At 35.0% G+C, this 23,096-nt stretch overlaps 1 protein-coding gene across 1 annotated transcript in view; it reads left to right on the forward strand.

Annotated features, from left to right (window-relative positions):
- Positions 1-23,096, forward strand: part of LRP1 (LDL receptor protein 1) — a 1,646,373-nt gene that overhangs the window by 964,918 nt on the left and 658,359 nt on the right. The window contains exons 59-60 of the mRNA XM_090402369.1: positions 8,887-9,015; positions 18,795-19,000. Coding sequence (XP_090258495.1) covers positions 8,887-9,015; positions 18,795-19,000 — 335 coding nt within the window. The remainder of the gene's footprint in view (positions 1-8,886; positions 9,016-18,794; positions 19,001-23,096) is intronic.

The raw sequence follows: 23,096 nt of genomic DNA on the forward strand, positions 1-23,096 counted from the left end.
TTTATGTTATGCAGATGACTTTATACTTCTGAATAAATCTGGTACACGCCTGCAAGATTCCCTGACCTAATTGAATAACTGTTGAAATACCTTTGGTGTGAAAATCAGCAATAATGAATGGTGAACATATAGAACAATTAAAGCATTTCATCTATTTCGACACAGTTTTTAGTGAAGATAGCAAATTAAATAAGAAAATATACAACAGAATTAGTAAAAGCTGATATGGCAGGAAGTCAGCTGAATAAATTTATTTGAAATAAGAAAGAAATTGGTCAAAATATTAAAATAACTGTATAAAGTATTAAATTACCTGTATAAATGCATTCAAACCACTTTAATCTTATGGATCTGAGAGCTAGTTTAGAAATAAACAACTTGATTAAAAAAACTGGAGGGCATAGATATGACAGTTCTGAGAAAGATTAATGGAGTGAACAGATTGCATCAGTGGCAGGATCATATTAAAAATTAGAATATTAAGAAAGAACTTGCCATTGATAGCATTCAGGACTACGTTGGCAGAACTAATCTCAGATGATATAGTCACTTAAACAGAATTGGGAAAGGAAATATCAAAAAAATAAATATTCTTTTCCAGGTTGGCAGGAAAAAGTCCCAGGAGAAGACCAAGATATAGGCAGATTGATACAGTTAAAAGTGTGTAAATGACCAAAATATAAGATCTGATAATGATGGAGTCTTCACAGATAGCAGATTAATTTTGAGGAAAATTGTTGATTGGAAGTTAGTAATGGTGTAATTTTTTAATGTAGTACTATCATAATATCCTATACATCCTCTGATGGTACATATCATGAATTTGGTGATGATATGTTATGCAGGCCAGCATGGATTTGTTAAAAGGATGTTTTTGTAATGTGGTAAGCTTCTACAATAGAGGAACAAGAGTAGTGAATAAGTGTATAAAAAGTCTCTTTTTTTTCCCCCCAAGGCATTTGACAGGGTTCCACATGAAAAATTGATTTTTAAGTTGCAGCATATGGATTTGGATATCCTGTCAGTGGATTCAATTAGTTGCTCTCTGTTTGATATCAGAGAATTTATATGGGAGGAGTAGAAGGTTACTAGTGAAGTTCTACAGGGTTCAGTACTCATAAAAATACTAGTCAGTCTTTATGTCAATGATATTGTCACAGGACTACAGGGGGATATTCAGTTGTTCACATATTAAGTGAAGTTGAGAGGGTTATTAGAACACTGATATTTTGTCTCTTCAAGAGTATTGAATAAGCTTGAAAGGTGGGAAAACTAATAGAGAGAACAATTTAATGTAACTATGGTTTTAAAGTAAACATTTATTGTTTGGGATCCACATATGGGATGCTTCATACTCACTTGGTGGATTATACTGGAAGAAGTAGAAGAAGCAAGGGATCTTGGTGTGATTGTGGAGAGAGAGAGATTTAAAGTTCCTAGGATCACCAAAGTTTCGGTACTATCAACATAAGAAGCCTGAATGGAAAAGAAATGGAGCTAGCTGAGGAATTAGATAAGTACCAGATCGACATAATAGGGGTGACTGAATCATAAAAGACAAATTGGTGAGATCTTTCTGAGCAATAAATACAAAATGTTATATTCAGGCAATAACAATCAAGGAAAAGAAGGAGTAGCCATAGTATTCAACATTAAATACGAGGCTAATCTTCTTGAATGGCAGGCAGTCTCAAGTAGAGTAATGTGGGAAAATATCAGAAAGGGGGAACTGGACAATGAGACTTATTTGTGCTTATGGTCCCACTGAAGGCTCTACTAAGGTAGAAGCAGAGGAATTTTTTGAAGCTTTAGAGAAAGCTACTGACACAATGAAAAGGAAAAGTTGGTCCTTGTTGGGGATATAAATAGCAGAGTAGGAAATGATTGTCAGACATACAAAAATGTTTTGGGAAAATTTCGAGAAAAGAGCAAAGCTAATAATAATGCTAAATACCTGTTGGATTTCTGCTCAGGACATGGACTGGTTATTACTAACACCATGTTCCAACATAAAAATGTGCACAAATTCACATGGAGTGAAGAGGCAAGGAATAAGAAAATCTTATATGACTATGTCTCATTGATTATTGTTGATAGTGATGTTTTCTCCCTGGTGCAGGACACCAGAGTGTACATAGGATTTGAAATTGGAAGTGATCACTATTTAGTCTTGAGCAGGATAAAATTGAATTTCATATTGAAAAGAACATGCAAGAAAGTTTTAAAGTGAATAAAAGTTGAGCAACTCTCAGATGAGAACTGCAGACTAAAATACACAAAGATTATCGGAAAAAAAAATAAAACAGTTTGAGAACAAGAACCAAACCTTGGAGATTCAGTGGCAAAGCTTGAAGAAAACCCTGATTGATTGAGCCAGAGAGGCATGTGGTGAGGTTGTGTGCAAGGATAGAAAAATCTGAACTCCATGATGGACACAGGAAGTTAAAGAGGTAGTGAAGGAAAAGAAGAAAGCATATCAAAAGTTCCTGGCAAATAAGTCTGCTTGTGCTCTTAGAGAATACAGAGACAAATGTAAGAAAGCTAAACAAAAGTCATGGGAGGACTTTGGCAAGAACATAGAAAATAAATATCAAGAAGGTGGAAAGATATTTTGGAGGTTGTTGAAGAAGCTTAGAAATGGAAGAAAGAGTGCTGTAAAAGGAGTTAGAGATAGTAAGGTGACATGAAAACGGGAGAAAAAGATCCTTGCAGTATGGAGTAATTACTTCGAAAAATTGTTAAATGAAACAAGCAGTGATAGCACAGTGGTAAAAAAACACTCAATAGGCATACAGTTATGAATACATATCCATACTTGAAGTAGAAAAAGCCATCAAATGCTTGAAATGTGGAAAGGCAGCAGGAGTAGATGATATTCGACCAGAAATGCTGAAGTATGGTTATATAAAAGTCTTACAGTTGCTGCACTGCATAGTTCAGAAGGCCTGGATAGAGGGACGAATTCCTGATGATTGGAGTAGAGCTCTAATAGTACCCATATATAAAAAGGGAAATAAAACTGAATGTGAGAATTACAGAGGTATTTCCTTACTGAGTGTTCCTGGCAAGATTTATGCCAGTATACTTGAGAAACTGTTGAGAAGAATTGTGGAAGAACAAGCTGGATTCAGGCCAAATAGAGCTGTCTGGATCAGATCTTCACTTTACGACAATTAGTTGAGAAAGCATGGGAATATCACAAAGATCTGTATTTAAGCTTTTTCAATCTGGAAAAGGCATATGAGAAGGTGCCAAGAGAAAAGCTATTCAATGCACTACAGTTATATGGTGTCAATGGTGCATTATATCAAGCAATACTTAGTCTTTATTTGAGTTGCAAGTCAGCATTTAGAATTGAAGGAAGTACAGGAACATGGTTTAATGTTAAATCTGGTTTGAGACAAGGATGTACATTATCCCCTGTGTTATTCATTATCTATATGGATCACATTATGAAGGAAAGTGGTATTAAACATGATATCAGAATTGGAGATGTTAATGTCAGCTCTTTGCTTTATGCAGACGATGTTATACTTTTAAATAAATCCGCTACAAGTTTGCAAGATTCCCTGACTAAATTGAATAACTGTTGTAATAGATATGGTATGAAGGTCAGCAATTAAAAGACAAAGACAATGAAAGGTAGAGTTATTGAAAATGTCCAGTACGTTGTGAATGGAGAACCTGTGGAACAAGTAAAACATAGCAGCTACTTAGGCATGATTTTTAGCGAAGATGGTAAATTAAATATGGAAATAGACAACAGAATCAACAAAGCTGTATGGTAGAAAGTCAATTGAATAAATTCATATGGAATAAGAGAGAAATTAGTCGGAACACTAAATTAGCTGTATAGAAGACAGTGTTCTAACCAGTTTTAAATTATGGACATGAGAGCTGGGTCAGAAGTAAAATGCTGGAGACTGCAGATATGAGATTTTTGAGAAAGATTAGAGGCGTGAACAGATGGCATCAATGGTAATATCATATTAAGAACGAGGATATTAGGAACGAACGTGACATTGTCAGCATCCAGGAATGCGTTAGCAGAGCTAATCTCAGGTGGTATGGTCACTTGAACAGAATGGGTGAGGAAAGATTAGCAAAACAAGTGTTCTCTGCTAGGTTGGCAGGAAAATGACCCAGAGGAAGACCAAGATATAGGTGGATTGATATGGTACAAAGTGCCTTATACAATAGAAATATAAGATCTTATAATGTTGGAGTCTTGACAAGTAACAGACTGATTTGGAGGAAGTTAGTAATGATGTAAATTTTTCATGTAGTACTATCATATCCTGTATACCCCTTGAGGGTACATGTCAGGAATTTAATGATGATGAGGAGGAGAATATATAAAGGTTGTTAAAACATCTCAGTGAATTTCTGCATTGTTGAAAAGGACATTGATCGTAAGAGCTAAAATGGTAGTGGTCCCATTTTATGAAGCTTTGATCAGATCATATCTGGATTTCTGTGCTCAGGTCACCAGAATTTAAAGGAGATGAATTAACCTTGGAGTGGGTGCAAAGGTTGATAACAAAATGGTATTCACACTATACAATGTTGATTATGAGGAACTGAGGGCATGCAGAGTTTGGTGGAAAGAAGATAAAGGAAGAGGGATATGATCGAGACATTTAACTTAATGAGGAGTTATTATCATGTTAATACTGAGGAGATTTTTCATATGATAGAATGAGGGGAAGGTGCAAGGACAATAGCCATCCCTTGAAGTTGCAAAAGGGAGTGGTGAGTAAAAGGGTAAGAATTAAGTTTTTACATGAAATGTGGTAGGAGCATGGAATGCATTGCCTAAGAGATTGGTGAACGTGCAGACTGCAGATGAGTTGAAGGAGTGGTATGATGGCTTTGTGACTAGTGTTGACCTCCCACAGTGAGTTTTTAGGACTCCACGGAGGCGTTTAAAATAATAATATTAACAGTTGTTGAATAAAATACTATATTTTTTCTAAATGTGTGTGCTATAATAGGTATCTATAAAAATAGGTTTGCATTACCATAATACATTTATATGGTTGCATCCATTAGGATCATAGTATTAAACATACCGTATATTCCGGCTTATAAGTCGACTTTTCAGCATTGAAAAAAAGTACTAAATTTTTTAGGTCAACTTATACACCGGTTCAAAAGTTGATTGCTTTCCAAGAAAAAACTAGTACATATCATACTCTGTTAAATTTATTAGCAATATACAAAAAGGTTAAATAAGTAAAAATATTTCAACTTATATCAAATTTATTTACAGAAAAAATTATTTACATGTTATATAATTATTTATTTACAAAAGAAATAGGTAGGTAACTACATAATTAAAATTTAATTTTCATTGTCTGAATGTATGAAAAGTTCATTGTACTCTGGTTCTGTAATTTCTTCTGGTATATCGTCATATAAATTGTATTCGTTTTCTCCATCAGATTTAGCATCTATTTCGTCATCATTGTAAACAAAATCATCTTCCGAGCCATCTAATTTGTTAGATATAGCACATTTTTTAAAGATTTTATTACTGTATTTGGTGTTATTTCATCCCATACTTTCGCTACCCATTCACACATAGTTACCAAAGACGCATGTGCATTTGTCCTCCTTTTGTGTAACTTTTCTCGCCTTGCATCCATGCATTCCACTGTTTTTTGTATACTGTCTTTAAATGGCTTGTTTATACAAACATCCAGTGGTTGCACTAGTGAAGTTAACCCACTTGGAATCACTGCCATATTGGTATTATTCTCTCTTAATAAAGATTTTGTGCTCTCCGTTAAATGGGATTTGAACATGTCCCACAGTAAAAGACTGTTTGGATTTTTTAATGCACCTTGTCGTGTATTCCAAATATTTTTTTATCCACAGCTTAACTCCTGCTTCGTCCATCCAACCATTCTCATGAACATGGACGAAAACATTTCTTGGAATTTTGATCTTTGGCATTGTTTTTCTTTTAAAAATTATCATAGGTTTTAATTTAGTACCATCAGCCATACAAGCAAGTACAACTATGAAATGGCTTTTTTCATGTCCAGTTGTTTTTAAAGAAATAGTTTTACTTCCTTTCAGTTCTACTGTTCTATTCCCGATGATGTCAAACATAACTGGAGTTTCATCCATATTTCTGATTTGAGACAATAAATAATTTTTTTGCTTTCTTTTAGCAATTACAAATCTTTGAAACTTAATAACTTATCATCCATATCCTTTGGCAGCTTCTGTGTGATTTTCGTTTTTAGTCGAAGCACTAAATTTTTCCTTTCCATAAACCAGCTACACCAACTCACTGTAGCTTTAAAGTTTTTGCTGTCCTTTTTATTTGCTTTGCCCCACTTCAAAGCAAATAAACGAATATTATTTCTCGTTATAATGAGTCCATTTTGGCGATTTTATCGAACCCAATCCGCAACATTATTTTCCAGAATAGGCCACTTACAAATTCCTTTCCATAATGCGCACTTATTTTTTGGCATTTTCATTATTAAAGTTTCATTTTTTCTCCAATTGCAAACTATTTTGTTTACTCCGAACTGACATGAAGCAACATAGTTAGTATTTTCTTTTGCAAATTTAATCACTTTGCACTTAAAACTCACGTCATATTTCATTCTTTTAAAAGGAGCCATTGCACTTTAGTTCACTATTGGTCAACTGGTCAATATGAAATAAAATTTTTTATCAACTAGGTATTTTATATCTTTTGCTAAAACAAAGAATGGAAGGACTAAAAAGGCAGTCATGATCCTAGTGGTTGATGCCTGTATAAAAATTTTACTTAAAAACTGTAATAATTTTTATTTTTAAAGGAATTTTTTGAGTCAACTTATATGACGAGTATACTATAAAAACTCAAATAAACTCAAAAAATTCCAATATCGACTTATACACCAGGTTGACTTGTACGCCAGAATATACGGTATTTATTCATTAAACTTTAGGATAGAATTATTGTATGTATATTGAAATTTTTGTATGATTTCAGCACTTCTTCCCAACTTGTCATACAATATAGTGCAATCAAAACTGTTAGTTCTCACCTTATTAATAAAGTCAGATAACTCAGGAATATTTAAATAGGCTGTAGGTTTGTAGTTGAGATTGATTAGAGGAGTTTCTCTTTTAGTCTTGTATTGTTATTGTAGTGGTGAAACAGTGTTTTGGCAAATTAATGAGCATTGGGATTATTGGATGGTAAAACAGTCTTAAACTTTTAGGACTGGGTATGGTGAAGTGTACTGAAGACACAGTGCATTTCTGCTGAGATACAGAGGATAATGAACAAGTCGAGATAATGAGATCGCTATGCTGCTCTCTAAGGCCTTGATCTGAGCGCGCGCGCGTGCACACACACACGTTTGGTGTCTTGGTTGCTATAATGATGAGGAAAATCTGAATAAAAACTATGCATTGCATTGTTTCTCTGCAGAAAGTCTTTGATCTGACATGTCTAGATGATTGTGCACATATTTCATCTCCTGATTTCCATGATAATGATGAAGATAATGATTAAACTCTAGACATTTTCAGGACTCAGTAATGTATTATGGAGAGAGAGTTTGATGGAATATGAAGTGCAAGCTTACTGAATTTATAATTTGGAAGGGATTATTCACTGGATAGAAGGGAAGGGGGAATGTGAGTCTTTTTAGATTTGTTGAGCGTTATGGTTAAGTGGAATGACTATCCTTGACATTTTGTGAGTGTGAAGAATGGGTGGATTTATGATAAAATGAGAGGGATATGAGTAGATGGGCTTATATGTTATCAATACATGTTAGTTTATTTAATAGTATTGATTCACAATACAGAATGGTAAGAAAAGAATTGATATTTATTATCTTATTAGCTGGTATTATATCCAGCATCTTCAGAGCACAAGAAGAACAAGTTGTCACAATACACAAAACAACAATAATTTGGTATAACAGTGGGACTAGTTAAAAAATTGTAATGGAGTAATGGATAACACAGAGAACCAAAATCCTAATGTTTACTATTTATTGTTGGATAGAGAGAGAGAGAAAAAAAAGTATTAATTAGATATTAAAGTGACTGTCTCCCAGATTTTTGGGATACAGCCATATTTGGTGTGATGAGGTTTGGAGTATGTTTTAATGCTGCTGCTTCTGATTTAAAAAAAAAAAAACACTTTGACTTATAGCGACATCTGTCTAGCACTTTTGTTTTCTTCCATTTGATCATGTGTTGGTGGGGGGGAGAGAGCTAGATCTGACTGGTCTTCTGTTCTCCAAAGTGGATGTCAACAGTTCTTCCTGTTTGTCCATAGTGAGCCAGGTGACAAGAACAGCATACTTCATATACTCCTAGATGTGATAATGAAGAGAGGTGAACAGATGAACAGAGATGAGAATTGCCAGTCTGACACAGTTTAAATATAGTATGTAGTAGATTAGAAAGAGATGTTATCGGTTTGAGCCTACTACAGTGAGTCTGACTCCCTGTTAGTAATAATGAAATTAACTATTTTTTTTTTTCTTCATTCAACTCTTACACATTTTTAAAATGATCATCATTGTGTATTAAAAAAAAGCCTACAGATACAGTCAATTCTCAGTATAACAAAATGACATTATTATTATATTAAAAGTACTCATTCACTCACTATAGCATCTAACTGAAATTTTAGTCCTGATGAGATTGATATTTATGACACTGTTCTACAGAAAATTCACTATAGCAAACCATTGAAACTATAATAAATTATTCTTGTCGTTCCTTCAAGTTCTCTGTAGTCAAAGTCAACTGTGTTCATATCTGTTGTCAATAAGATGCTTCTAAAATGCATTTAATTATTTTGTTGAATGAAATGTCAGCATATGAATTTATTTAGTTTCTGTTTTTGTTTTGCAGATATTAATGAATGTGAAGAAGAGCATCCATGTAGTCAACATTGTCGCAATACATATGGATCGTATGTCTGCTCTTGTGATTCTGGCTATGTTTCTACAGACAATGGTGTTACATGTAAAGCTAACAGCAGTATGTTCGTTTCTTTTAAACAGTAGATAAAAATAAAATAAAATAAAAATGCTTGGTTATGTCACCAGCAGTGGTAACTCGCCCATAAGGGCTGTAGGGCTGCAGCCCCTCCAGTATAAAATGAAAGTTCCTGTTTTATTATTGCCATTCTTAAATTTTTATATATTTATCTAAAAACTGTTATTTTCTTGTTTGTAATACAATACCTTTTGATAATATTTTATATAATTCATTTTGTAGTAATAGTTGTATTTTGCAATAGTCAATGTGCTGTACGGGCTAGTATCAATGCTGGAGCTGCATTCAATGCAGACCGCACCAAACTACTACCTAGTGGGAATAACGCAGTGGGTTTAACGCGTGATTTACGTGCAGTTTCAGCTGGTAGCATTGCAGCCAGCTGAACAACGCAAATTACTGTCGTTAAAATGGATCTAAAAACCGTTATTTTCTTGTTTGCAATAAAATACCACTCGATAGTATTTTATATAATTCATTTTGTTGCAATAGTCAATGTATTGTGCAGGCTAGGGCTAGTATTAGTACTGGCTAGTATACTGCATTGAATGTAGACCTCACTAAACCAAAACAAGAATAGCATTGCAGCCCCACCACTACAAATTCTTACCGGTTGCTACTGATCATCAGGTATAACTAGATTAATGCATATAGTTAGTCCTCAATTATCCAACCATAGCTATGGTACAGTTATATGATGCTGCACAAGAAGTTAGTTGGCATACTAACCCTTTCAAAAGTCATATAATATATTGAGAGGTCAGTGTATATTTTCATTTATCTCAAATAAGAAAGATTAATATATTCATTCTTACATAAGTTTCTCTTTCTGTATAGCATTTCATAAATAAATGCCATATGGAGAAAATTCCATTTATTAAATGAGTTTTCCATCCATTTAGAACCTCTACTGTTTAAATTGTTTGAATACCAGGTATCTTTTTAGCTAATCATTCATTATCTAGCCCTTTAGTATAGACTTTATCTTCCATCAAATGCAAAAGAAATGCATTTATTCTGTATAGAGATTGGCTGCAATATTTTATCTTATTCTGGTGAAACTCAAAACAGTGATATTAATAGTGAATCCATACCCAACTAGTGGTTAAAATCAGAGGAAATCCTCTTACTCGAGAAAAATGATAAATCAAACTATAGACCCAGTTAGTCTTATTTCTCATAATTATAAGTTTATCAGAATTAATTTAAAAAATATATATATATATATATATATATATATATATATAAATTACTAGCCAACTAGAAGCGAACCGCAGGATTTATGAAAATCTTTTCTGCAACATGTCACTTGCATGCAGTATGTTAAATTATTAAGGAATATAATGAATGAAACAAACCTGTATTATTATTATTATTATTATTATTATTACACCTTCCATATGTTGTTGTCATTCAACAACAACATATTCATCATAATGAATCTTAAAATCCTTAACACTCCTTGCATTAATAACATATTTCAGTAATGTGTTCTGTTCATTGACAATTCTCCATGTAAAAAATCTACTTCTCACAGCCCTCTTCACCACACTCTTACATGACTTCCAAGGATCGCCTCTGGTTCTTCCCCTCTCACCTTCTACTCTTTTTATAATCCCCTCTGTATTAATCCAATAAAATATCCTTACTAACTTAAACATCTCTGTCATATCATCTCATATCCACCAAACTCTGAAATCCACATTTCTTCAACCTCTCTCCATAGCCCACATTCCAAATCCCTGATATTGTGTCACTCACTGACTCATCTCTGGACCCTTTCCAATGTTTTCATATCATATTGAAAACCTGGTGACAAATTTTGGAAACCAGAGTCCAAGTGTGGTCTGATCAGTGCTTTATACAGTAGCACAACCTCCTTATTCATGTGTATTAGACTACTTCTCATCATAGTGACATTACAATGTGCACTCTTTGCAACACTTGCAATATGCCCTCTAAATAGTAGTAGATTTTTATCAACTGTAATAAACCATTTTATTATAATAAAGCATGGTTCACTGCTGTTGGTGCAAATTCTCTGGTGGAACAAGATATCATTGTTAATATATCAAACTAATCCAACCTATTTACAGCATAAGTCAATCAGCTGGTTGATCAAGCAAAAACGAAGATTACTTCCTGATCAGCAAAACTGTTAAAGAGTGTAACCCTTTAGACCCTAAACTTTTTACAGATACACTTGAACGTGTGTTTTGAAAACTTGACTGAATCAACAAGAGTATCATCAGTCTAGGAAAAGAATCTCCGACTTGATGATGATATTGGCATCTTCTCAGCCCCCCCCCATCACACACATGCACCCCCAAATCAATAGGGATAATAAATGAGCTGAATCAGGACTTTATACAATGGATGCACAGCTGTTCTATCTCTGCTGGTCAGCATCCTTCTCCATATTATTATTATTATATCACACCTCCAGGGAGTCCAAAGGCTTATCGAGGGAGGGCATCAAATCTACAGCTCTTCATCTCACCACTCCACCAACCTTCATCATCTAACACCAACGCCATCTACCACCACTAGTGCTTTCACAGACAATCACAAACATCTATGCCCAAGGCGGGATTCAAACCCGCAGCCTTTTGACTGGAGAGCGGATATGCTAACCACTCAGCCAACCAGGCCGGCAGCATTCCTCTGGGTTAGTTTCACTATCTTTGTGATATATTCCCTAAACTTCAAGTTTCTATCAATCGATGGATACCACACTTCAAGATCTTACATTTAGTTGCATTAAATTGACTTCCCCCTCCCATTAATTGCCAATCTATTCAAATTAATTCAAATTCTCCCAAAGGGCTATCCATATTGGCATTATCACTAATAACCCTTCGCAGCTTCACATCATCTGCAAACAACTGAATCCATTGACAGTGTCATTGATATAAAGGTTAAACAATACAGGTCCTACTACTGAGCCCTGAGGCAACCCCACTTGTAATAACCTTCTGCTTGACACTGATCTCTCTCATAAACAACTCTCTGATATCTGTCAGACATCCAATTCTCTAACCTGATATCCAAACCCATATGCTGTAACTTAGATATCAGCTTATCAATGGCACTCTGTCAAATGTCCTCGTTAAATCCAAACAAATGGCAGTATATGCCTTTCTCTGTTAACTGCTGTTGTTACTTTATTATAAAAGGCAATGAAATTACTAAAAAAGAACACCCTTAACAAATCGATGCTGATCCTTACAGATAAACATCACTCCCATCTGCCCAATGCCGTATATGACCTCTCAATCTTAACAAATACAGAAAAAATACAAACTGGTCTATAGTTTGACGCTTCCATTCTACCATCACCCTTATGCGATATGACTCTCTTACCTTCCTCCCACTCCACTCCTTGGGTGCTTTTCTATAGTTTGACACTTCCATTCTACAACCACCCTTATGCAATGGGACTATCTTACCTTCTTCCCACTCCACTCCTTGGGTGCCTTTTCTATAGCCAGACTTTCATTGAAAAGCCAAGTCAACAGAGCTGTCATATCCATAGCACATTCTCTTAAAAACAGGGGAAAAATCTCATCCTGTTCTATTGCGTTGTTGACATCAAGAGTATTTAGTATTAGTAACAATTATTCTTATTGTACTTCCAAACCTTGAACCCTCCCGATCATCCCTCTAGTAACGAAACCATCTTTTCCAGGATGAAATGTCCCAGTAAAGTGATCATTTAACATCTCCACTGTCTGCATCCATCACTCTATTGCCAGCCTGGTTGGCCAAGTGGTTAGCGTATCTGCTGTCCAGCCAAAAGGCTGTGGGTTCGAATCCTGGCATGGACATGGATGTTTGTGATTGTCTATGAAAATACTAGTTGTGGTGGTGGTGGGTGGTAGATCGTATTGGTATGGGTGATGATTGTAGTTGGAGAATTGGGTGGAGACAGAGTTGTCGAGTAGGTGCCCTCCCTCAATGAGTCTTTGGATTCCCTGGAGATGTTACATAATAATAATAATAATAATCCCATTTTCAGCTAACAGTGTCAGTTTTCAACAATCATTTCTTCTCCTGCTGGCCATATAACAAAATAATTCCTTAGGATTTTCCTTGGATTTCAGGGATATTAAAGTTTTCATATTAAATTCATATTTCATATCTTCTCATATTAAAGTTTTGCCTTCAGTACTACTAGTGATTTTCCTTTCCTTGATTCTTATATTCCTCATGCTGCTGCTCTCCATCTCTCTTGTTATACTTTTTCCATAACTTCCTTTTCATCTACAGTTTCTGTTTGATATTGTTAGTCGTCCATTTAACACCAAATATGGTTCTCTTTTTACTCAAGGTATGTTTATACTCAAGGTAAAAATATTTATTAGTAGGTCCCATAAACTGGTGATATCTCATCCTTCCAATTCTTCCACCCATGGAATTTCTCAAGCTGATTTCTAAAATTTTTATAATCACCTGTCTTATAATTCCATATAAATTCCTTTCTTGTTAACACTTCCACATGTCTACTCATCCCCCAAGTCAAGACCACATAGTCACTCTCTCTATCTGGAGGTAGGGATGACATTTCAGTTACAATCAGGTCCTCTGATGCTGGGACCAAATCCAAAAGTCATGAGCCTCTTGTTTCTTGTAATACATGTTGCCTGAGGCATTTGTATTCCTGAAGAATTGAAGAAATTCTATTCCCTTACTACTTCTGCTACTACAATGTGTTTCTTCTTCTGAATTTTTAATGCTGTAGTTAAAATCTTCCATAATGATCACTCGTTTTGCACCTGTTAAACTCAACCCCAAAAATGTTTCCTGCTTCTCAAATTCTATTCCCTGGCCTGTAGCAACATCCCACTAAATATCCTGTCCTTCCCATGCCCACCTCACACTATATAATCTCAACATCATTAGTGCCATTTTTTTTTTTTTCAAATTATATGCTCTGAGAGGACACAACTCATCACTTATCATAAGCAATATTCCACCACCATGTTTGCCCTTACTATCCTGCTGAAATACACTGTACCCTTCTATTTCTGTTTCCATCAGTATATCATCTTCTATCAACCACTTGTTACTGATGCCAATATTCTTTGGACTGGCTGAGCTATCAATGCCACTAATTATCTCTTTCATTCATGATATTCTGGAATTTATATAAAGAAACATTAGTGCATTGTCAGTATTTCAATACCTATTATTATATCCTCCAGACTCCATATGACTTAGCATAACACAATATGTTCCCCAATCTCCAGAGTATCTGTCTCCCCCCCCACAAGAAGCCACCCCTGCTTTCATCCACCTTAACAACTGTAGCTTCTTTGCACTAATACTTTCACTTGTCCTGAGAACAACATTCTTTCCAGATTCCTATGTCCTTCCTTGTACAAATGCCGTCCATCTCTCTCTCGTACAGCTCTATTCTATCGCAAGCCACTCTGTCAACACATTCTTGTTGTTATGCCATTCATTATCAATGCTCTTCTCCATCTCTGCATTATCATATCTAGGTAACATGCTTACCTCTTCTCTCTCATACTCTTCTGCTGTACAACCTCAAATCTCATGCTACCCAATTGACACTACCTCTCAGGGCATTTGTACCTGATCATCGCAATCATTTTATCTACTCTTTCCCCTTGCTTAATTGCCATAGTCACACTCTGTATCATTTCTCCATACAAGCACTCGTCTTACATTCTAATTTGCACTCATTGAATCGCCATGCTTCACTCCGTAACTGTTCCATTCATTTCTTGCTCACCAGCATCCCCCCCCTCTTTCCCTCCAAATTCTTTTAATCTCCTTAAACTCCTACTTACCTATCTTCTTCCCTAACAACTACCTCTCCTCTGACTCTCTCTCTCTCTCTCTCTCTTTGCACTTTCACTTACCTGTCTTTCTGTCATCTCTCCAACTCCTGCACTATCATGCCTTCCTTTTAGTCCTTTCTGTCCCCTGGTAATCCTGCTCTCTCTCCCTCCCTCACTCTTTTTTTTTTACTTCACATCAGTTAAGTTTTCCAGTCTCCAAATCTTGCTGCCGAGCTCATTTTTGATATGCTTCCACTTCTTCTCTTGGTATTTCTCTCTCTATCTTTCCATCCCTAAGTAATCTACTCTCTCTCTCTCTCTCTCTCTCTTGACATTCACCTACCCAATCATTATCATCCTCTAAATCTGCCACACTCCCTGGTGAAATATTCATTTTCACATGATCTCATCTTCCTCATGATCATGCTACATGTCTCTCTCTCTCTGCTGGCAATCACTCATTTCTGACACACCGCTACCACAATTGCTTAAATCAATGGTGATATGAATGTTACCAAACTTTTCCTATTTCCTACATTTTATGCAGACATGCACTTCCTGATCTTTTACCTTTCACATTTCTAATTGCCTGGATGCAGAAATTCTGTAAACACCACAAGCCACAAAATCTTTTTGTATGCATTGTAAAATGTAATCTTTGAATGGTGGTGGCCACCGTTATTGTAACAAAGCACAAAGACACTGATAAAATATACTAATATTATATTTTACAACAAAAATGTCAAAATGCTGATGATACTAAATTAGGAAGAGCAATGTCAGGACATTTTGATGTGTCATTGTTACAAGAGAATTTGAATAAGTTGTTGTTTTGGGTTGAAGAATGGAGGGGACCATTTCAGTGTTGCTATGTGTGAAGTTATAAGCACTTTGGCCAAAGAAGATGGAATGAGGTTTTCCCATATTGGAGAAACTTTATTTTAGTATCTGGAGGAAGTAATGGATCTGGGGATCATAGTGGATAGTCCCAGAAAATTACTACTGTAATGTGAAGAACACTGACATGTTAGGATAAGGAGTTGATAGCTCCACTGTATAAGGCAGTAATCATGATCTTCAGAGCTTGGCAGAGGAGGGGGTGATATGATTGAGATTTATAAGTTGGTGCGAGGAGCCTATCAAATAGATTTTGGATGATTATTTCATGGTGATGTGGGAAATTGTAAAAAGATCATGTGAATATGGAAGTGTTTTTTTTTTTTTTGTTGTTTGGTGGGTGTTTAATTAGTGGAATGAATTGCCAGAGTGTTTGATTAGTGCTCTAACATTGAACATGTTCAAGGCACAGTATGATAGTTATTCGGGTATGTAAGTGTTCAGCTTCTCACAATAAAACTTCAGACTCCATGGAAGCTTAAAAATAATACTAATACTGTATATAATATTTTGCTTATTTTTTATTTATTTATTTTTAACCTTTGGTATGATACAGTATGATTGCTCTTGCACCAATAAAATCCAAAACAGCAAACTATCTCTCAGATCTCCACTTACATCTTGCCTTACATTCATTTCATGTGTAGTGGCTCTGTCTTTCACCATTTCTGTCCACTTTTTATCACTAATTTTGCTTATTTTTTGATAATTCTCCCTCTCCCCATTGCTTCGGCCATAATTCCAAAACAGCCCCCCCCCCCCCCCCACACACACAGAAACTTTTATTCTCTTCAGTTTCACCTTCACTGTTCTCCTATCATTTCTTATTGCTTTTTCCTCAATAATAACTTCCTCCTTCTTTCTCACTCTTATGTGTGTACAGACCTCATTGCACTCAGTCCAAGCTGCTTTCTCACCTGCTGACACTCATTCCATCCCTTTTCTGAACTCAGTGTGTATGTATAAAACAGCTGAAATATGCATTTAACAATATATGAGTATATGTCTTAAACTCACCCATGTCATTCTTGTTCAAATACCATTTACAAAGAAGGGTTACTTATCAAGAAATAGCCAGACTTTAGTAAATAGAAATCACCCATACTCTACTCTAAACACAAAATTATATCACTATACATAACAATTTTCATGAAAAACCAGTTGATACTTTACTTCTGTTAGATGAAAAGAAACAAACTTTTGTTTTCTTTCTTTTGTTATTGCCACTTCCAATATACCAACTTTTTATCATCATCATCATCATCAAATTCCTGCCATGTACCCTCAAGGGGTGTACAGGATATGACAGTACTACATGAAAAATTTACTTCATTACTAACTTCCTATCTACAATTTTCCTCCAAATCAGTCTGTTACTTGTCAAGACTCCAACATTATCAGATCTTATATTTCTATCGTCTAAGGCACTTTGTACCATGTCAATCCACCTATATCTTGGTCTTCCTCTGGGTCGTTTTCCTGCCAAACTGGCAGAGAACACTTGTTTTGCTAATCTTTCCTCTCCCATTCTATTTAAGTGACCATACCACTTGAGATTAGCTCTGCTAACGCATTCCTGGATGCTGACAATGTCAACTTCTTTCCTAATATCCTCATTTTTAATATGATATTGCCATTGATGCCATCTGTTCACGCCTCTGATCTTTCTCAGGACTCTCATATCTGCGGTCTCCAGTCTTTGGTCAAGTGTTTTACTTCTGACCCAGCTCTCAGATCCATAAGTTAAAACTGGTTTGAACACTGTCTTGTATATAGCTAATTTAGTGTTCTGTCTAATTTCTCTCTTATTCCATATAAATGTATTCAATTGACTTCCTACCTTACCAGCTTTGCTCATTCTGTTGTCTATTTCTATATTTAATTTACCATCTTCACTAAAAATCGTGCCTAAGTAGCTGAAATGTTTCACTTGTTCCACAGGTTCTCTATTCACATCACAGTTGACATTTTCAATGATTCTGCCTATTTTCATTGTCTTTGTCTTTTTATTGCTGACCTTCATACCATATCTATTACAACAGCTATTCAATTTAGTCAGAGAATCTTGCAGGCTTGTAGCGGATTTATTTAGAAGTATAACATCATCCGCATAAAGCAAAGAGATGACATTAACATCTCCAATTCTGATATCATGTTTAATACCACTTTCCTTCATAATGTGATCCATATAGATAATGAATAACAGAGGGGATAATGTACATCCTTGTCTCACACCAGATTTAACATTAAACCATCTTCCTGTACTTCCTTCAATTCTAACTGCTGACTTACAACTCAAATAAAGACTAAGTATTGCTTGATATAATGCCCCATTCACACCATATAACTGCAGCGTATTGAATAGCTTCTCTCTTGGCACCTTGTCATATGCCTTTTCCAAATCGACAAAACTTAAATACAGATCTTTGTTATATTCCCATGCTTTCTCGACTATTTGTCATAAAGTGAAGATCTGATCCTGACAGCCTCTATTTGGCCTGAATCCAGCTTGTTCTTCACCAAGCTTTTCTTCCACAATTCTTCTCAACCGTATCGCAAGTATACTTGCATAGATCTTGCCAGGAACACTCAGTAGGGAAATACCTCTGTAATTCTCACATTCAGTTTTATTTCCCTTTTTATATATGGGTACTATGAGAGCTCTACTCCAATCATTGGGAATTCGTCCCTCTGTCCAGGCTTTCTGAACTATGCAGTGCAGCCACTGTAAGACTTTTATACCACCATACTTCAGCAGTTCTGGTCGAATATCATCTACTCCTGCTGCCTTTCCACATTTCAAACCTTTGATGGCTTTTTCTACTTCAAGTATGGATATGTATTCCTGACTGCATGCCTGGTCAGTGTTTTTTATCACCAACTTTTTAAACTAAGAATAATAGTCCTTTGTAAATAGTCCATATATACCTATCATTGATATACATAATGCTTTACATAAGAAGTTTTCGGTGTACAAAATTCATTTGCATATATATAATTTTCATAGAAAGTGCATTATGCATTTTGTAAGACAAATTTAATTTTTATTGTGCACAGCTGTCCGTCCTATGTTGATCTTCTCAAACCGATATTATATACGGCAAATGGATCTGCATGGTCAAAGCACAGAACTTCTAGCAAAGAACCTTACAAATTCTGTAGCTCTTGATTTTGATTGGCAAGATCACTACCTTTATTGGTCTGATGTTACAGCATTGGGAAGCAGCTTGAAACGTTTATGTCTAAGAAATGGGACTCAACAGGTAAGAATAGTAAATTTTAATTCTGCATTGCTTTCTAAGTATAATATATGATGCCACCATCTTCATATCTGAAGATGGTTATATGACTGTTTATTGGAGAAATCAAAAGTTGCTTATATAGCTCAGTATTGTGAACATTAATAATTTAATGTATTGTTATTTTTTATTCAGTATTAGATTTAATGGGATGAAAGCAGCACAGATAATTCATAACTTATTTGAATGGTATTACAACGCCAAACAAACTAAATAATAAAAAAGATGTTTATTAACTGACTTATATTTTGCTGGATTTCAAACCGCATCTCTTCAGGGCATACTATACAGTTAATATGCAACAATGAGTAAGGGAACAGTTCAAATGGTAATTGACAAAAGATCTAAAGTTATAATTTGGTTCCCTTTAATATTGTAAAGAAGCTATTAATTGATAGAGTAAGGTTTTTGTCTCATCACCTGGATTCTGTAGCAGTTCTATAGGAATATTGTCTACACCTGACTTTTTCCCTTACTCATTTCAGACAGTGCTTTATCAAATTCTTCTCGCATTATTGGGGGTCCTAGATTATCTTCATTTTGATTTTCTATGCTGATATCAAGTTCGTCACCATTATAGAGATTTTCAAGATAATTCTTCCATTCCATTAATATATCCTCATATTCTATTAATAATTTTCCATTTTCATCTTTGATAACATTGTTTTTGCTGTTCTTATTAAATTTGAAAGTCAGTTTGTTAATTTCTTTATAGACTTTCTCTATGTTTTCTTTTTTAAATAATTCATCTACGTTATTATACTGTTCTTCTAGGTATTCTTTTTTGGCTTGTCTATTTTCTTGTAATTTTATTTTTAAGATATTTGTATTTGGCCACATCTTCTTCTTTAACAGCATTTTTATATTTTCTTCTTTCATCCACAAGGCCAAGTATTTTATATGTTATCCACTGTTTTATTTTTTCTTTTTCTGCATTTTTCAATAATCGATTTGATGAATTTGTAATTAACTCTTTAATCGTATTCCATTAGTTTTCAATATTATTCTGATTATTTATGTTTTCTGGAATGTTATGATCAGTTGCTTCTTGGTATCCTCTCTTTACTTCTTTTCTCTTTAATTTTTCAAGGTTCTATCTTATTGGTTTGTATCTTTGGATTTGTTTCCTATGTTTCAGTTCTGTTTTCATTAAGACAAGGTTATGGTCACTACTAATGTAGCCACCTGGATAGCTTTTGCAATTTTTTATTTGGTTTCTGTATCTTTTCTTGACCAATATATAATCTATTTGAATCCCCAGGTGCTTTCCGGGTGTATCTTCTTCTTTTTTGTAACTTGAAATAGTGTATTTGCTATAACTAACTGTTTTTGTGTACAAGATTCTATTCATTGCTTTCCTCTTTCATTCCTACGTCCAAGACCAAATCTTCCTGAAACATTATCATTGCTCTCTTCTCCCACTATAGCATTCCACTCTCCCATTATTATTGTATTGTCTCTGTCTTTAAAGCTGCTCCAGATTTCTTCGATTTGTTCATAAATTTCTTCTATTTCTTCATCACTATGTTGTGATGTTGGCATCTAGACCATTATAATATTGAGGTTTACTGGTGTTACACCTGATATCTTGAGAATATAGTATTCTCAGTTATCGTGGTGTAACATGAAAAATAAATAACATAAATAAAAACCCCTGCATAAAAAGGATACTTTAATTAATAAAATATTCTTGCATCCAGTATAAATTGAGTAAAATGTAAAGGTCTATTGTTTAGTTAAGATAACAAAAGAAAGGAATGTATTAAGATGTATTATGACTAAACAAGGAATTTGTATCAAATAAGTAGCTAACTAAGGATTAATATAGTAATGCGATTAAGAATGAAAGAGTTAAGTGCATAAGTATAAAAGAATGAGTCATAAAATGCGCTATGTAAGAGGCTACAGATTAAGCATTAAGTAGAATTCTGAGAAAAGGTTTGAAAAGGGGTTAAGATAGAGGCTAACAAGGGAAATAACGGAATATCGCTTAGGGCATATACCCGGATAGAAACTTCGTTACGATGTTGCCGATCAAAATGACGCATGGCGGCAAAATGCTATCCAATTGGTAGACAGACGGAAAACAAGTAGGAGGCTGGAGAAAGAAGTAAGAAAGGGCGCCGTTAGGAGAGCAGCTATAAAAGGGTTGGTAAACCCCCCCTTGAGGGGCAGAAAAAAGAATTTGGTTTCGAAGAGTAGGCTCTCTTGGTTTTGGGGGGAGACGTTTAGATGGTCAAGAAGGATGCTTGAGGCCTTTTTGCCAGAGGAGAAGAAACGTTTGGATAGTCGCGGTGGTTTTAGTATGTTTTTTGAGTGGATTTCACGGTGTTCCTGAGTGGAGACATATGGCTTATATCCTCATGCCACAACAAGGAATCGAAGGTGAGCGGGAAAGCTATTCCCGTATTCCTATGTAGAAAGCGAAATATACCATAAAGTCATAGGAAACTGTGAAGATATCGATGTCCTCGTTTCGGATAGTACAGCCGACGGCGCGGATGTTCATAAAGCCCCGAATTGCTAGAAGTATGCAAGCAAGTTCGTTCATTAGAAGGTAAAGGCCTGTAAGTGAAGCTAAAGAAAGGTAATGTGAATTTTGTCTTATGTTAACCAGAAGTTGTTTGTGATAGGTACCATTGTCATAATACGGAACTGTTAAAGTGATTAGGGAGAAAACATAATAGGACTTTAGAATTTGATAAAGAGTGTTAAAATTAAGCTAGCTAGTGTTGATAATTTGTGATTAATTAATTATCCTAAGAATCATGAGTGCCTACTGTATTGTAAAGAGAAAATTAATGACATAGTTGTGTGTTAATGAAGTAAATGGTTTTGTAAATGTTGAGTTTGATTAGTATAAATTGAGTAATCAAGTAGACTGAGGAATTTGAATGCCTAGTGTGATGTGTAGAGAATCGGAATTGTCATAAGTATGTGCTAGAGTAGTTAATGACTTTGTTAGTGCACTTGAAGTTGAATAATCTATTAATGTGTGGTGATCTAATCTTTCCATGTTAAGTGAGTTCATGTTTTGTATGAACTCATTTAACATGGAAAGATTAGATCATAGTAACTTTTGTCGAATCATAGCCCAACTATTTGTATTGAAAGATAATTTTAGTGTGTAAGTAATATAGTTGAGTAAATTGATATGTACCATGCTCAGAGAAATAATAAACCTTTTGTTTAATGGAAAAGAAAGTTGTCTGATAATGCTAATCCAATGCACCGTTTAGAAACATTCGAGCCTAACCACTCGGGGAACTAATGTTAAGAAATGGGAAGTTTAAGGAGTTAATGTTGAGTAACAAGAAATAGTGTCACAACTGCAATAGTTACACTTTCAGATATTTGAGTTCCTTTCTCTGTTTATGTATAAAATATCTTAAACTAAATATCCCAAAGGACGCAGTTAAAATACAAATACTAGGGATATTACGGGGAACAATAACTCAGATATTAATAGAAACTTAGGTGGTGTCTTGAAAGTAGAAGTTAGGAGAATATAGACGAAGGCAGTTTGTAAGTCAAACAAAATCGATAAGGTAATGACATAACACTGGTTCATTTTGAATGCTTATCGCCATGATTCTGTCACTATGGTTAATTATTGTAGTGATTAACTTTCCAATTGTTTTATGAAGCATTATTGCAACACATGACTCGCCCTTCTTTTGTTCTAAATATATTATCTGAAATTCTCCACTCCAGAAATCACTCTTTCCCTCTCATCTCGTCTCACTAATGCCCAGAATATATATTTCAAGTCTTTCCATTTCTTTTTTCACATTTTCTATTTTACCTGGTTCTAGCAGTGTTCTTGCATTCCATGTTCCAATATTCAGCTTATTTCTTGTCTTCATTTTTGAATAAGTACCAGGATTTCGTTGGCTGTCGACCTGAGAAGCCTGGTTACTTCTCCTGCCGGGGATGACTCCTTCAGTGAAGGCTCCATTGCCGATCTTGACTTCATTTTTAACTTCCATTGCTGCTTTTACTTGGGAATGTAATGTGGTGGTTTTCCCTTGCCTTCCACATCGCAGTATTGTAACATGTA

Source organism: Typopeltis vanoorti, chromosome 2 (genome assembly GCF_054136105.1).
Source record: "Typopeltis vanoorti isolate ZY-2024b chromosome 2, IOZ_Tvanoo_1.0, whole genome shotgun sequence".
In the NCBI taxonomy this organism is placed as follows: domain Eukaryota; kingdom Metazoa; phylum Arthropoda; class Arachnida; order Uropygi; family Thelyphonidae; genus Typopeltis; species Typopeltis vanoorti.